The sequence below is a fragment of the Mastigoproctus giganteus genome, chromosome 1 (assembly GCF_048544385.1).
Source record: "Mastigoproctus giganteus isolate SK-2022 chromosome 1, ASM4854438v1, whole genome shotgun sequence".
NCBI classification, from domain to species: Eukaryota; Metazoa; Arthropoda; class Arachnida; order Uropygi; family Thelyphonidae; genus Mastigoproctus; species Mastigoproctus giganteus.
The window spans coordinates 190,170,629-190,187,676 of record NC_143575.1 but is presented as its reverse complement, the minus strand read 5'-3'; the positions used below and the strand labels follow the sequence as shown (position 1 = coordinate 190,187,676).

The following is a 17,048-nucleotide window of genomic DNA, read 5'->3' as shown; positions in this document are numbered from 1 at the left end:
TGAAAAGATGACATCTGTTCTACATCATCAACTTTTGCCCCTGACAGACATACCTTGGTTCTCTTCCACCTATCCTTTTTACACAGTATAGTACCCATTTCCTGACAACAGAGTCACCGACAATAACTAACTCCTGTGGGACTAACGCATTCTGCCTTGGAGATTGCTGCTGGGTTGCCTGATGCACAAGAGTGAGCTCTAGCATTGAGTTGGGCAGCTGAGAGTTTGATGGGTCCCCCATTTTAATACCTTCAAAGGCATCTACCTGACTCTTGAAACACCCATCAGAATGCTGAGTTGGGGCCTAATTTCTTGACACTGCACCTAGCACACACACAAAGACATCCTCCTTGTTTAGATAAAGTCCTGTTCCAGAGATTTCTGCAAACATTTCACAAGTTACACATTTCTTTAGGCTGTGATGCATTGGAGAATTGCCCCATCGGTTCTCTTCCGAGTCACAGCACTCCTGCTACTTTGTGTCCATTGCCTTGCTGCTCTAGTCTGGGACATAATATTGAAATTAACAATGAAATTAATAATGTTAACAAATTTAATTAATTATCAATACTACACTATCTAATAGATTCCTAGATGCAGTGATTCAAATTACGTTATCTAGTTTTGCATTAGAACTACCTATTTAGCACAATTAAAAACCAGAATTCCCTACAACTCACTCTATACGAAAAGATAAACCTCCCAAACATTTCCTCATTCATTTCAAAAATATAAATGGTCCCAGTTCCAATCTCAATGATTCCATTTTCACTTACAGTCTGCCAAACTCAGTACTTTTTCTGACAGAATCTCAATTGTCAGTTGACTCAACCGCTGCTCATCTCATTTGTCCTAGCTATTCGCTGTATGATTTATTTTGCTTCAAAGGTGATACCCACTGCATATGTCTGCTCTGATATTCCCTAAAGGCTCAGTAAATAAATAAATAAATAAATTTTCTGTTTATACTCCGGGACGACCAAACGGTCAGAGGAGTTCACAAGGTAGATAGAATACAAGAAACAGCACCGTATTCAGTAGTCACGGACTTGAACCCCGGTCACTCAAGGCATGTGTACTTATGCACCCGTGCGCCTGACCACTAGGCTACGGCAGCCTTTAATTTGGAATCTCCACTTTTTGATCTTCTCTGGCTTAAAATCTCTACCACATCCTCTCAAATTCTTCTGTTACCTGTATCACTCTCCTAACTCCACTAATCACTTGGATCTCTTTGGCTTCCTCTCGTTGAAATTTGACTTTCTCCAGTCCAACTATCCTAACAGTGAGGTAATTTTCCTTTGTGATTTTAATGTTCACAACTCCAGCTGGCTTCCTTTTTTTTTTTTTCTTTTTTTTTTTGACACACAGACCCAGCTGGTCGAGATGCTAAAGCTTTTGCAATTACTAATGAACTTGCATAGATTGTTCATTTACCTACCAAAAAACAAGACAATCCTACCACATAGCCAACAATCTTGATCTTTTTCCCACAAACAACTCTTGCAAATACATGGTTGAGGTGAGTGGTCTTCTAGGCACTTCAGATCACAACTTGGTGATGGTCTCTTTTCCAATAGAGCCTTTCTCTCATGGCCATTCTCAACCTCATGTTCTTTGGCATTAAAAGACATAAAATGGGATGATCTGTGAGATTTCTTTTCTTCTTTTTCCTTGGTCGAATTACTGTTTCAAATATTCTGATGCCAACATTTGCTCAGATTGTGTGATTGAAATTATTCTCATAAGAATGAAAACCATAATTCTACACTCCACCTTAAAAAAAATCTCATCCTTTATCTAAACCTTAGTTTTCCAATAAATATGCTCAGGCTGTTCAAGATAAGAACGTTGCACATTGCACTTAGCTTGCATCCAAATCTCCAGATTCATTTTCTGCTTATAAAAAAGCTCACAATTGTAAAGCAGTTATTAATCAGTCCAAACTGTTTGTTTGTTTGTTTGTTGTTTGGTTTTAGCAGCATTAGCAATTAAGGCCATTGCTCCGGGATATGTTGTGTTCATTCTCTGACCTTTCCATATCCTCCATATTTGGTGGTGACGGGCTCAAACCCCGGTCTAATCAAGAAGCATGTGCTATGCACTGCTGCTCCTTCCCACCTGGCTATGGAGGCGCCCAGTCCAAACTAGATTTCGAACAAGATATGAGAAGAAAACTTGATTTTTGACCAAATGATAGCCGAGCATTCTGGTCTCTTGCCAAAGCTGTTGGCTGCAACTTTTGCATATCTCTATTCTCTCCTTTGTCAAAACCAGATGGTTTTGTTGCCACATCTGCGAAAGATAAAGTTGACCTGCTAGCATCCTACTTTTCTTCTAACTTGTGTATTAATGATCTTGGCAAACTACCTCCTACCATTCCCAATGCAATCCATTCAATGCCTCCTGTAATCTTCCTTCAAAATGATGTCACAAGGATTTTCACGAATCTTGATGCCAAGAAAGCTACAGGTCCTGATGGTATTTCTCCACTTGTTCTCAAACTTGTGCTCCTGAACTTACTTCTGCTCTGTACTGACTTTTTTTACTTTCATATTCCACAGGTGCTTTTCCTTATGCTTGGAAATTTGCTCATATCCAGCCAGTTCCTAAAAAGAGTGACCAATCCCATCCATCCAATTATCATCCCATTGCACTTCTACTTTTTCTAAAGAATGGGAAAATCTATTAACTGCCAACTCCTAAACTATCTAGAAATCTTCCATCTGATCAATGATCATCTCTATGGATTCCTTCAGTGTTGATGTACTGGTGATATACTGTCATATGCTCAATGGACAAATTCAATGGAGCAGTTGCTCTTGACAGTTAGCATTAGAAAAGGCACGTGATGCAAGAAAGAAAGTTTATATAGCATAAGCCAAAAAAAAAAAAAAAAAAAAAAAACACCCATCCACTCACTCCAAATGTTTGTTTAGTTCTGCCTTGGATCTATTTAAGATATCAACTTCTACAATGACAGATGGAAGTTTATTCCAGCAATCAACCACCCACCAGCTAAAGGCAAACTTCCGCACATCTATCCTACAACTGTCTTTTCTCAATTTAAATTTATGCCTTCTCAGGTGATTATTCTGAGCAAGAATCCCATCAGCGCTGAGCACGCTCAAACCATTCAAGGCTTTATACACCTCAATCAGATCACCTCGCAGGTGCCTAGTCTCTAGACACTGCTTAAGCCTTTCTTCGTAAGAGCAACCCTTTGTTCCATTCACTAATCTTGTTGCCCTTCTCTGTACTCGTTCCAACAACTCTACATCCTTCTTACAATGAAGCCTCCAGACCTGTATACAGTACTCAAGGTATGGTCCGACCATTGCCTTATACAAAGGGATAATCACCTCCTTATCCCTGCTAGAAAAATTCTTGTATATCATTGACAAGACACCATGAGCTACTCTTGCAGACTGTCTACACTGCTCAGGAAACTTCATATCTGCCTGCACAATTACCCCCAGGTCCTTTTCACTCTCCACCACTGTCAGTGTAGTACCACACAGTTGATACATTCTCTGGGGTTACTGCTGGGGTTGCCATATGCAGTACTTTACATTTATCAATTTTAAATTTCAGTTGGCACCTCTCAGCCAATCTGCTCAACTTTTCTAGTTCCTGTTCCAGCAGCATACTGTCATTAGTGTCAATAACCCTGCCAACCTTAGTATTGTCCTTGGATTTTAAGCCTGATCTACCATCATCAATATTATTAATGAATACAGAAAACAACAATGGACCCAACACTGAACCGTGGGAGACTCCACTAATAACATTAGTCCATGAAGAGCAGTGTCCACTGATTACCACTCTGTCTTCTTTCACTCAACCGTCCCTTTATCCATAGCCACACTGCTCCAATTTGTGCAGAAGTCTTCTATGTGTAACAGTATCAAAAGCATTTCTAAGATCCAGATATATATCAAAATTATTCTTTGCATCCAGTTCCTTTGTGACTACATCATAGCATCCAATGCTTTTGGTTGTGTCTGATAAAGGTCTTCTAATTAAGCTTCCATCTTATGGTTTTCAAATTTTTTTTTTTAATTGGGTCTCCAGTTTCCCCTCTGGCTACTCACTGCAGTTGATGGTAGACAGTGTCTTCTAAATTCTCCACTGATGCAGGTGTTCCTCAAAGTTTAGTTCTTTCTTCTACTCTTTTCCCCTTGTATATTAATGACTTTCTCCACTGTCTGAACATCCTACCCATAGTTTTGCTGATAATAGCACATTGCATTCCATCATCCAGTTTGAAAAACTGACAGAATCACACTGCCAGCACTTGGTTGCACTTTGCCTTTTTTTTTTGGGGGGGGGGAGAGGAATGGTGATTCTGCATGCTTTCATCGTTTCAACATCTGTTTAGTTTCTGGATAATAGTGTTGGATCCAAGTTTCATCCATGATAAATAGCTAAAAAAAAAACTCCTCTTGCTTTTCCTGGAACATTGACAACATTTCATGTGCATATTCTGCCCTTCCCTTCTTATAAGGGTTCAGAAGTCTGGCAACCCATCTAGCAGACACTACTCATATGCAACTGTTGAAGGATGATGTTCTCCACAGAACCTATACTAAATTGTAGCTCTTCACCTAGTTCTTTGATGCCAATAAGGCAACCTTACAGTATTAATGCTTCAAGTTTTGCAAAACTCTCTTCTGTTACAGCAGTTGCTGAGCATACTGGGATTTCTTGATCATGTACTGAGGTTCTTCCACACAAATTGTTTATACCAATGCACAACAAAAACACTGTAACCTGGGCAGTCTTCTCCACAAACAGACTATTTCTTCATGGATTGTTTTGGGTGGTTTCCTTGCAGAAAGAGGAACCAAATCATTGATCTGTATTCCACTTTATCCATCGTGACACTTAACTTCATTCAGTGCCGCAAAGAAAGAGAAAAAAAAAAAAAGAATTGTTAGATTGAAACTAAAAGTTGTAGAGTTGCTATAGAGATTAAGGTATCAAACATAAAAAAAAAAAAAAAAAAAAAAAAAAATAAATTCATCTTTCTATCACAATTTTGGGTGATACAAATCTTTTTTTTTGACCCCCCCCTCATAAAATATCTGCATAGTACTTATAGTTCCTATTATGACTAATGCTTTCAAACTGCAAATAAGTTATGAATAATACTAAACTTGGTCTTGAAGGATCCAAAGGCAAAAAATATCTACTTCTCACTGAAACAACAGATTGATTTTCTGATCACTAAGTTATTTTTTTTTTTGCATCTACATTCATAAATGAAGAAAATTTAGGGATAGGAATGCCAGAAGTATATTAAATTCTAACTGGGACCTAAATGATTTTGTGATAACAAAAGAGGAAAGGAAGAGAAATTGTTGAATATATAAATGTAAATAATGCATCTGGTGCAGATGGGATCTATAAAATTATATTAAGAGAACAAGCAAAGGAAGTAAGCAAATCTGAAGCCATAATTATGACAGTATCCTTGGATTCAGAAGAAGCCCTTATGGATTGAAGAAGGGAATTCCCGAGTTCACAAATGCTGATCAATGGCTGAAGTAATTACAAACCTGTAAGCTTAGCTTGACTTCTGTTCCAAGAAAAATAATACCTGCTGATTAAAGTAATGCAGGACCGTCAAGGCAGGAATACTGTTATATGGCAACCATAGCATGGATTTGTTAAGAGATGATCTTGGCTGACCAATCTGATTCAATGCTATGATGCAGTAATATAGGAAGTGGAAGTAAAAAAAATAATTTTGATATCATACACTCAGATTTAAGAAAAGCTTTTGATATTGTTCTACATGTAAGGCTGCTGCTGTACAAACTGGAGCAGTGTGGGATTGGGGGGGAAGTTACTGACATGAATAAAAGGATAGTTTAGCAGGAGACAACAGAGAATAGATATCAATGGGCTGTTCTTCTTGGAAAAATGTTATGTGGCACCCCCCCCCACTTTTTTAGGAGCATTAGCAACTAAGGCCATATTGCTCCGGGGATATGCATTGGTCATTCCCTGACCTTTCTGCATCCTCCATATTTGGTGGTCACAGGCTCGAACCCCAGTCTACTCAAGAAGCGTGTGCTACGCACTGCTGGTTCTACCCACCTGTGGCTACGGAGGCGTGGCATCCGCTGTTGGATCACTTACTGTTTTCAACATTTATAAATGATATTAATGAAGGCATATAAAACTTATTTTCTAAGTTTGCAGTTGATAAAAATGTAATAGTAGTAGTAGTAGCAAATGATGCAAGAAAGCAAGCTTAAACAGCATTAGTGGGGGGGGGAGCAGTTTCCATATCACTTGCCATCCCCTAAATTGTTTGTCTAGTTCTTTGTTGAATTTATTAAAAATACCCAATTCTACAACACCAGATGGAGATTTGTTCCAATAATCAACTACTCACTGGTGGAAGATAAGTTTCTTTACACCTAACCTACAACCACCCTTCTCAATTTCAATTTGTGCCTATTCGTGTGTGTAGTCTAAGCAAGAGGAAGAAAGGAAGAATGCCTTCAGCATTGCACTTACTCAAGCCATTCAAAGCCTTAAACACATAAATCAGAACTCCTCACAGGTGCCTAGTCTCCAGATGCTGCAATTTGAAGAACTGAATCCTTTTCTGGTAAGAGTATCCTTTTGTTCCCCTTACTGATCTTGTTACTCTTCTCTATACACTTTCCAACAGAACCACATCCTTCCTAAAATGAAAACTCCAGACCTGCATACAGTATTAAAGATGCAGCCTAATTATTGCCTTGTACAATTAGGGGATAATCATTTCCGTATCCCTGGATTAATTGGATAATTGCCTCCTTATCCCTAGAGATAAGGAGGCAATTATCCCACTGTATAAGATAATGGTTAGGCAACATCTTAAGTGCTGCATACAGATCTGGAAGCCTCATTTTAGGAAGGGTGCAGATTTGTTGGAACAGGTAGAGAGAAATGGTGCTCTTACCGTGAAAGACTTCAGTTCCATAAATTGCAACATCTAGAAACTTGGCACCCACAAGGAAATCTGACTGCAGTGGAATGTGATGCAAGAAAGCAAGTGTATGAGCTTATGAAGCATCAGCCAAAAAAAAAAAAAAAAAATTTTAAAAACAAATCTGTCTAAATGTTTGTCCAGTTCCTCCTTAAATTTATTTAACCTATCAACTTCCACAACGACAGATGGAAGTTTGTTCCAACAATTAACCACCCACTGGCTAAAGGCAAATTTCCAGTTGTTTATTAAGGCTTTGAATGGATTGAGTAAACTGAATACTGATGGTATCCTTACTCTTGCTCAGACAACACACACACACACATTAGATTGCACAAATTTAAATTATGGAAGGATGGTTGCAGATAGGCAGGAATCCATATCAGTTTTCAGCTGGAATAGTTGATTGGAACAAACTTCCATCTGGTTTGTTTTGGAAGTTGGTAGTTTAAATAAATTTAATGAAGAATTAGACCAAATTATTAGAGTGGATAGACAGGCAATGTGCAAAATGTGTTTCTTTTTGCTGATAATGGTCTAGCTTGTTTCCTTATGTCATTTGTCAATACTAATACTAAATAAGAAAAAGTAATCATTAAAAATAAACACACAATAAAATAACTATGCTAACAAGATGCCTGGTCATGAGAAATGTGACTTTAAGCTATAATTAGAAAAATAAAATATCTAAATTTGGTAAAATTGTAAGTAAGTGTGCCAAAACATTAGGGAAGAACAAACAAAAAGGAGAGAGAGAAAGACGAAGTGTCGCTGGTTAATATCTGCATTTCAGAATACAAATTGTGTATTTGGTTAGTAGTTTTCGTTTTGGGCAAAATGTGCAGAATCAGTATTTGGAGTACTATTTATATCTTTTAATAACTGAAATGGGGAAATGATGGCCAACTGTCCATAATGTGTCACAGAGATTGTTTGTTTGTTTTAGAGTTTTATGGCATATTAGGTGTTGCAGAGAGGTACGAGTATTAGCCTAAATTTGTAGAAGCACCTAGGAATTTGTCAAACTAAATATCACGATAATCTCATACTGAGTTAAGTTTTCAGAATAAAATTACATTAATTTTAAATGTACATTGATGAAAGAAGGTATATTCAAGGCACAGAGTCATATGATTCTAGATTTTTGGTAAAATAAATAATTCCATTAAAAATAAATGTAGTTGTGTACATTTTCTGCTGTGCCATCAATCCTCAGCTAAATGTAAGTAGATTTCTGGTAGTAATAAACTAAAAAAAAAAAAAAAAAAAAAAAAAAACATTCCTACCCAATTAAGCAGAAAACTGACTATGCACATTTTATGCTTCATCGAGTAGACTGCCCATGTGACACATTTCTTTACATGCAAAACTGAAAAGAGTATTGAGTCAGCATTTTATAAACAGAGGTCACTCCAGTAAGTATATTTTTAAAAACCTTTTAAAACATTTTTGTGTATTAATTATATTTAAGTTTGACTTTTTAAAAGTTTTAACAATGCAAATGATTGCTATATTTACACAGTATATTTGTAGTTTGCTGGAGGGGGATACAAATGTGGTGAGACATCTATAAATAATAACAGGGATGGAAATTAATTATTGATATAATGCAGAATTACTTCAGTCTTGCATTTATCTATATTCTTAAAATATGTTAAATATAATTTTAGCTAACAAAACTATTCCTATCTCAAACTGTTTCGCTTCCCTGTTTCACTAACTGAGAAACTCCAAACTAAAATAATATGTTCAAAAATTTGAAATTCCACTAACTGAAAATTTCGGAAAATGAAACATTTTGCTAATTTACTAATCCAATTCTCATTCTTACCCATAAAATCTCTAAATGTAGTTTTATCATGAGTCATCAAATGATCTATAATGGATCTCCAGTAGCCAATACATGCTGAATCCATTTGGAAGAATGAGGGATCAAGCACCAATTCAAATGCCTCCTTCCGCCATGCTTTGCGTGTATACTGGTAACTTGAGATACTAGCCAGCAGTTCAGAGCATGCACGAAAACTTGGAATGTTGTGTGGTCTGAAATAATTTACATTATATTGTAGAAAAATTTTTAAATGGTGAATTTATTATATAAATGTTATAAATCTCATAAAACAACTAACCTGTGGTTGCGAAGATAGGGGGTCACATAATAAATAATGGTACTAAGCAAAGGAATTACTTTTTCTTTTTCTTCACTTATGTAGACAACATCCAAAACAGGAGCTAGAAACTTTGAGAAAGAAAAAACCTAGTTATGGCAAATTCTGCTTAACAGCAATAACTATAGGTCTTCACTCTAAGTCACAGATCTTTAACTTCCGTTTGACTTTTGTTTCAATTAAAATCAATTAAAATTTATATAAAATAAAGGTGTACAGTAATTTTCATTTATAAACCATCTGGCCCTTATACAGGAATATAATACTTGTTGACTCTTACCATGTTATTTAACACTTTAATTCAAATATTTACTATTATTATTATTATATTTTTTGCATATCTAGATAATACTGAAATTTTATTAACAGTAGGGCAAATGAAGGTCCAATCTTACTTGATTTATTATATTATCCAAAATACCTTAGACGCCTTCCTTTTCTTTTAGATATGAAGGATGCTACTTTATCAAATTACATTTATTTATAAAAAGTAGCTAAAAATTTTTAATCAATTTTGAAGCTCTTTGAAAAGGGCAGATATGCATATTAAATTATGCATACATATCTTCATTTACCAAAGAACAACTTAATTAGCTAAAAGAAAGGTAAACTTCTTAAAAATATTTTGGATGACAAGTTTTTAAGCATTTCTTGTCTGTCTACAGACTATACTGAAGCATTCTGTCCCTCCATAACACCTAATCTTTGTTACAATAAATCTACAACAAACAATTTCTTACAGTTAGGTACAAGGGTCAATAAATAACGCACAACTGACATACAAGTTAGTGAAATTGCATCATTTCTGTATGTAGCCAACTACTTAAGTAGTTACAAATTGGTATCATTAAGTATATCACATATTGTGAATACCTTCACGAGTTGCCATGATATTGCCCTACCTCGAATAAATGACACTTCATCATAGGAGAAGACTTGTTACTTATTCTCAGCGGATATCACAATAATCAGCGGATAATGCGCAATTACTCAAACGTGTGTGCATAATGAAAAGAGAGAAATTTACGATGTACACTTGTTGTACTACCAATTAACACACCTAATATAATTTTTTTTGGTGTTTTTAGATATGGAAATATGGATGGACGATGTGTGAAGGATTTCCTGCTCAAATTGGGTGATCAGTCAACCACATCTATCCATCTCCTGACAATCTATGGGGACCAGACATTTGATTGAAGTAATGTCCAGAGGTGGCTCCAACAGTTTTGGGAAGGTGATTTCAACATAAAGGACAAACCAAGAGCTGGACAACCAACACCTCAAACAGTGAAAATGAAGAATTCATTGACCAGTTCATTCAAAATGACAGGAGCATAACTGCTAGACAAGAGATGGATGATGTGAAAATGTCGAAAGGAAGTGTTTTGATAATCACCAACAGACTGGGGTACAGAAAAATCTGTACCCTGTGGTACCTAAGCTGCTCAGACAAAAAAATATGATTGCAAGGAAAGAGATCTATAAAGATCTTCTGGAGAGGTTTGGTGCTGGTGGTCCTGAGGGCTTTAAAGGGGTTGTCACATGTGATGAAACATGGCTCTTCCATTATGACCCACCAAATGACAATCAATGAAATGAGCAACCTGACATAATCTGGAAACAAAACACTAAAACTTTCCAAATAATTGACAAAACATACCACCAACTTCTTCTAGATCAAAAGAGTACCATTTTTATCTATATCTGGGAAGGTGGGAACAACAAAGAAAGCTACTACTTGTCTCTGGAAAAGCAAATCAAAATCCCTGAACTGAATTAACAGTTCAGGGCTTTTCAAGTTTCATCAGGATAATGTAAGGCTGCACACAGAACTGATAACACTCTCAAAGATTGCCCAGCTGGAATGGAGCATAGTGTCTTGTCCATGGTGAAACCCATGTTTAGTCTCTAGAGCAAAGTTTCCGTCATCCCCCCCTCGCCCCATACTTCTCCTTCAACCCATGCACGGTACTAAGTACTATAGGTTTTGATACCTTTCGTGTTTGGGGTTTTCATAAAAAAAAAAAAAAAAATCTCACCCCATCAAATTTTTGTTGTTTGGTAGGCTAAAGGCATACCTGTGTGGTAAGGAGTTTAGGGAGTGATATGGAACTCATTTCTGACATTAAACATTGATGCAAATGTCAGCCTCCTGATTTTTACCAAAGTGCAGTCACTGACTGGAAAGAATGCTGGAAAAGATGCAGCAAGTGCATTGGGTGATATTTTCACAAAGTTCATAGACTGTTGTATTTTATGTATGTGAAATATGGTTACAATATTCTCAGATAATAAAGATTTTTTGCAATATTTTCTTAACATAAATTCTGTAATATATTGTAAATTTTAATTTCATAATCTTTATAAGTTCAAATTTTATTTAAATTATAGTTGCTACAAGATCCACTTGTAATATAAAGTCTAGGGACACAGGGACTTGAACAGAAATGCCCGCAGGCATTTCCAGTGTGAGTCATGACTCTGTGGCATGTATTCTAAAGCTGGTCTGGTAGACAAACCTAGCTGATCTGGTGATTCTTTTCTTTACAACCAATGTAAGGAGTGTACCGATCTTGCATTACGAGAAGAATTGAGTCACAAACCTGAAAGAAAGCAAGCTTACAGAGTGCTTGCCCTAGAAACAAATGTAACTGTGAGCTCATCAGGGACTTGAGTATCTCCAAACCTGCCTAGTGATGCATCCCCGATTCAGGTCACAGAAAAGAATAGTCAAGCGCAAACTGCTCTGGTCGAAGGTGATCTAGTTTTATTGGGAAACTGATAACATTTTTTGTAATAAAGATAGGTGGCCTAGAACCAGAGTGTTTGCCAGGAACAACAATTAATGATGTTACCAACAGACTGTCAGATTTTGAGGGAGGTAAAGAGAGAATTATCATTCACATGGGGACTAGCAATATTAAACGTACATGACCTGACATCCACTGGAGAAATATAGGACTAAGCTGAAAAAAATGCCTTGAGTTAAGTCAGAATTTGTATATCTGCAATTCTGCTCAGACACAATAGGTTTGTTTGTTGTTTAGATTTTAGGAGCATTAGCAACTAAGGCCATATTGCTCTGGGGATTCCCTGACCTTCTGCATCCTCCATATTTGGTGGTCATGGGTTTGAACCCCGGTCTAATCAAGAAGCGTGTGCTCCTGCCCACCTGGCTACTGAGGCACCAGACAGACACAATAGGAGGGACTATATGCAGAAAGCCCAGTGGATTAACTTGAGAGAATCTGCAAGGATCTGAGGAAAAATTTTTTATTAGTATTGCCTACATTTGTAGGTAGAAGAAATCTGTTTTGTAGAAATAGTATTCATCTGAACAAAGGTGGTACAAGTATTTTTGCCAGTACACTGAGGATGCCCTAAGGGTTCATGGAAACTGCTAGTTAGGGGGAGAGGGTAATTTAGATCCACATTTATCTGACGATATGGGTCAAAGTAATATTTGCACTCACCTTGTGAATTCTTGTTTGTTGCTACAACAGCTGATGTTGATAAGATGTTCTGAGGGTAGAAATGTTTCAAATGAGAGGGAAGATAGAGCTTGTGATACAAACCTAAATAACAACAAGGTGGGGTGTCAGGGTTGTAAACTACAAAAGATTACTTAGTCTCAAATGTGTCTACAGTAATGTCAGAAGCATTGTCAATAAAATGGCTGAATTTGAACTCCTGGTTAGGACAACTACTGCTGATATAAGAGGGATAACAGAAATGAGGTGCCACCCGGAAATTGGTAATGACAAGTTCCACTACGGTATCTATAATGCATTTAGGAAAAATAGGGAAGATAAAAGGGGTCATGCTTCTTAACAAAAACAGCCTGAGCACACACATACAAAAACAGCTTTTGCTCAGTATGAAGTTATGCCTGCCAGCATAGAATCTGTGAGTTAGCTGGTAGCAAAGGAACAATGAGAGGGGTAGTAACCTACAAACCTAAAGATTGTGAGGAATATTATGACAGTCTTTACATGCAGATGGAATGGGCAAGCAAGGGTAAATGCCTTATTATGGGCAACTTTAATTTGCATCAGATTGATTAGAATATGTGGGAGAGGAAACTCACGATCAGAAAAACTTTTTTTAAATAAACTAGATGATTATTATTTGTACCAGCAGGTTAGAAAAAGTACTAAAGGTGAGAATATTCTTGATCTCATCATTACTAGCAAATAAGATGACATCACAAGGTGGAAAGTACAAGAACCATTGTCAGGAAGTGATCATGCAATCATCAGTTGGAAGATGAAGAAAGACAGGGCCGGCAGAACACGGTAAGCCTGGCATATGGGCACCAATGTCTGGGGTGCTAAAATTCAAAATTTTTATTATAATATTTAACAAAAGTATCCAGTTAAAAGTCAGTAAATAACAACTTTAATTTCAATATAGAATCATAAACTATTGTTGAATTATATAGCATAATAGTGCCCTACGTCTATTCACAGCTTAGGCATGCACATGAACTGTAGGACTCTTGCACATTTTTATTATTAGATTTCTCTGTAAATAGCTTTCAATAAAAAACTTGAAATCATTAAAAATCTGTGTTTCTTAATGAAATTAAATATTTACTTACAACTCATGAATACTTTTAAAATACACACTTTATATTTTCAGTTGGTGAAATATTACTTTGTTCATTAAGCACTATCAATTAAAAATAATTAATTTGTTGATTAAACACTAATTTTTGTTTAAACATGATTAATTTCTTGATTAAGCACTAATGTGAAAACTTAAAAACATACTTTATATTTTCAGTTGGGGAAATATTTTGTTAAGCACTATTAATTAAAAATAATTATGCTCAAAATTACATTCTAAATACCACTCATTAAGCACTATTAAAATAATTAATTTAAAAAAAAATTGTGTTCAAATTACATTCTAATACCATTCACTATTAATTAAAAAAAAAAACTGTGTTCAACTTACATTCTAGCACCATTCATTAAGAACTATTAATTTAAAAAAAAAATTGTTTTCAAGTTAATGTCTTGTTCTGGGGAGAAAATGTCTCACTAGCCCCGTGATTAGGGCACCTATTTTTAAAGTATGCAGACCTCAGTTTGAATTCCACCAAAATTACTTTTATGAAAAAATACTGCAGTGCCATCTACAAACAAAATTTAAAGGATTATGGGAGACAAAATTGGTTCAAATGGCCAATAGCCCTACTACAATATTTAAGTATGTAATTGATGTAAATAAAATTTTTAAAAATATGTATATTCATTTCTGTTTATTCAAATTGTAGTATTCATTTCAATCTTCAAGGGGGCACCAAATAAACTTCTGCATAGGAGCATCAAAAATCCTAGCACCAGCCCTGAAGAAAGAAACTGTAGTAGTTAAAGGCAAGTGTTTTAACTTCAGAAAAGGGGACTTTAACTTTGATTCTATATGGCATCTGTGAACTAGGTGGATTGCTGAGTGAGGGCAAGTACATTTGAATTATGGAATAATTTTAAAACAAAAATCACAGAAGCCACGATTGTGTACATACATTAAGAAAATATTGCAGGATGATGAGGCCAAAATGGATGACTGCAGAGCTGGCTGGTCAAAAAGAGCAGAAAAAGATAGGACAGTTACAGAGTGATGAAAAGTACTGAAGTCTACAACAGGTACAAGTTGATCTGTGATAGTACCACAAATAAGGTCAGGGTGGCCAAGGCTGCATATGAGAAAGCATTGGCTAAGAGAGCAAAGAATGGGGACAAGGAATTTTTCACATATGTGATTACAACAAAGAAGAAAGTTAATCAGATTGGACCCTTGGTCACTGGGTGTGGGAAAGTCTTAGATAACCCAGCTGGTGTTGCAGTGAATTGAATAGGTACTCTGCATTGGTCTTTACAGATTTGTTTGTTTGTTTGTTTGGGGATTTTTTTGGCGCATGGGCGTCTATGGCCATAGTGCGCCATACACAGGTTAGTATTTATGCTATTTCTTTATGGAGCGAGAGTCAGGAAACTGATTGTTGACTAGCTAAAGGAGGTGGTATACATTGATCGCTTTGAGAAAGGTAAAAATCTTTGAGACATCTTGTTTTATTGCCCAAAAGTGAACTAAGCGTTAGTGGATCTTCAGTTGAGGCTGGAGTGAAGTGATTCTGGCGTTCTATTGCAAATTTTGTGCATTCCACAAGGATATGTTTCACTGAAAGCACTGTTTTACAGTGATCACACTGGGGGTGAATCTCCCCTCTTAAAAAGTAACCATGAGTAATATTAGTGTGACCTATTCGGAGACGAGCTAGTATTACCTCCTGTTGTCGAATTGCACTGAGGCTTGAAGGCCATTGCTCAAGATTTAGCTTGATACTTCGAAGTTTATTTTCAAGTTGGTTTTGCCAAGTTGATTGCCACTGGTACATGCATTTTTCCTGTATTATTCGTGTATAATCTTGATGTGGAACTCTCCACTGTACATCAGGTGGTAAGTCGGCCGCTTTTGCGGCATTGTCCACTAATTCATTTCCTGGAATTCCCATATGTCCTGGGACCCAACAGAAGTGTATGGTTCTTCCAAGCTCAGATAAGGTATATAAAGAGTTTGTTATTTCTTTTACGACTCGGTGGGTGATGTTCATGGTGTGTCTTTACAGAGGAAAGACCTTTCATGCTGAGAGAATGCTCTGCGAGTGAGGCCGAGCCATATGAAATTAGTGATGTCATAATTACAGATGATTATTTATTAGAAACTTTTGAGTATAGAGGTGAGGTAAGTAAGGCTCCCAGAGTTGATGGCATAAGCCCTGTAGTTTTGAGGGAGAGTGCGAGGGAGTGTATTGAACCACTGAGGTTAATTATGGGGGCATCTTTGGACTGAAGGGAGATTCTTTTTGATTGGAGAAGTGCCAATATATCGTTAATACATAAAAGCAGTTCTATGTGTGAAAATAGTAACTACAGACCAGTTAGTCTGACATTAGTGGAAGAAAAAATCTTAGAGGCGATGATTAAGAGTACAATCCAGGGACATTTAGATACACATGGCATTTTGAAGGACACACAACATGGCTTTTGTTAAGGGTAAATCATGCTTAACTAACTTAGTAGGCTATTTTGACACTGTTACTCATGAGCTGGATTTAGGGAATAATTTCGACAGTTTATTTGGCAAAGAATTTGACTCAGTGTCCCTCATGATAAGCATGAACAGTATAAGCTTGAACTGACTGGGATTACTGGTAAGATTCTAAGATGGATTGCTGGGTGGCTGCAGGGCAGAAGGCTGTGATTAATGGATATTTTTCAAACTGCGGGTAACAACAGGAGTGGGGTCTCTCAATGGTCACTTCTTGGGCCACTGTTGTTTCACATTTTCATAAATGACATTGAAAAAGGGACAGAAGGTGTGAAGTCAAAATTTGTAGATGATGTAAAGATTTTTGGTAGAGTTGTTATTGATCAGTGCCAAGCACAGCTCCTTCAAGATGACTTAAACAGACTTCAAAGATGGTCAGAGAAATGGCAGATATGTTTTAATGCTGCTGAATGCAAGGTCTTAAACTTGGGGAATAGAAACCCACAAATAAATTATATACTTGGAGGGGATGAATTAAAAACAGTGGAGAAGGAAAGGGATCTGTAAATTACAATACGGACAGATATGAAGTTTTCTGAACAGTATAAATAGGCAGCCAGGAAAATTCATGGTGTCCTATCAATGATTTATCAAACATTATCCTGTGGAGATAAGGAGATCATAATCCCACTGTATCAGACAATTGTGAAACCATATTTGGAATTCTGTGTTCAAGTATGGAGACCTCATCTGATAAAAGACACTGACCTTCTTGAGAGGGTTCAAAGACGAGCAACTCGAATGGTGAGATTAGCAGAGGGATGACTGTATGT

General features: G+C 36.6%; 1 protein-coding gene across 1 annotated transcript in view; it reads right to left on the bottom strand.

Annotated features, from left to right (window-relative positions):
* The window catches only part of LOC150091387 (protein DOP1A), a 519,845-nt gene that overhangs the window by 84,159 nt on the left and 418,638 nt on the right, over window positions 1-17,048 (bottom strand). Inside the window, exons 23-24 of the mRNA XM_090390176.1 lie at window positions 9,118-9,227; window positions 8,820-9,031 (exon numbers count right to left, since the gene is read on the bottom strand). Of these exons, the coding sequence (XP_090246302.1) occupies window positions 8,820-9,031; window positions 9,118-9,227 (322 nt within the window). The remainder of the gene's footprint in view (window positions 1-8,819; window positions 9,032-9,117; window positions 9,228-17,048) is intronic.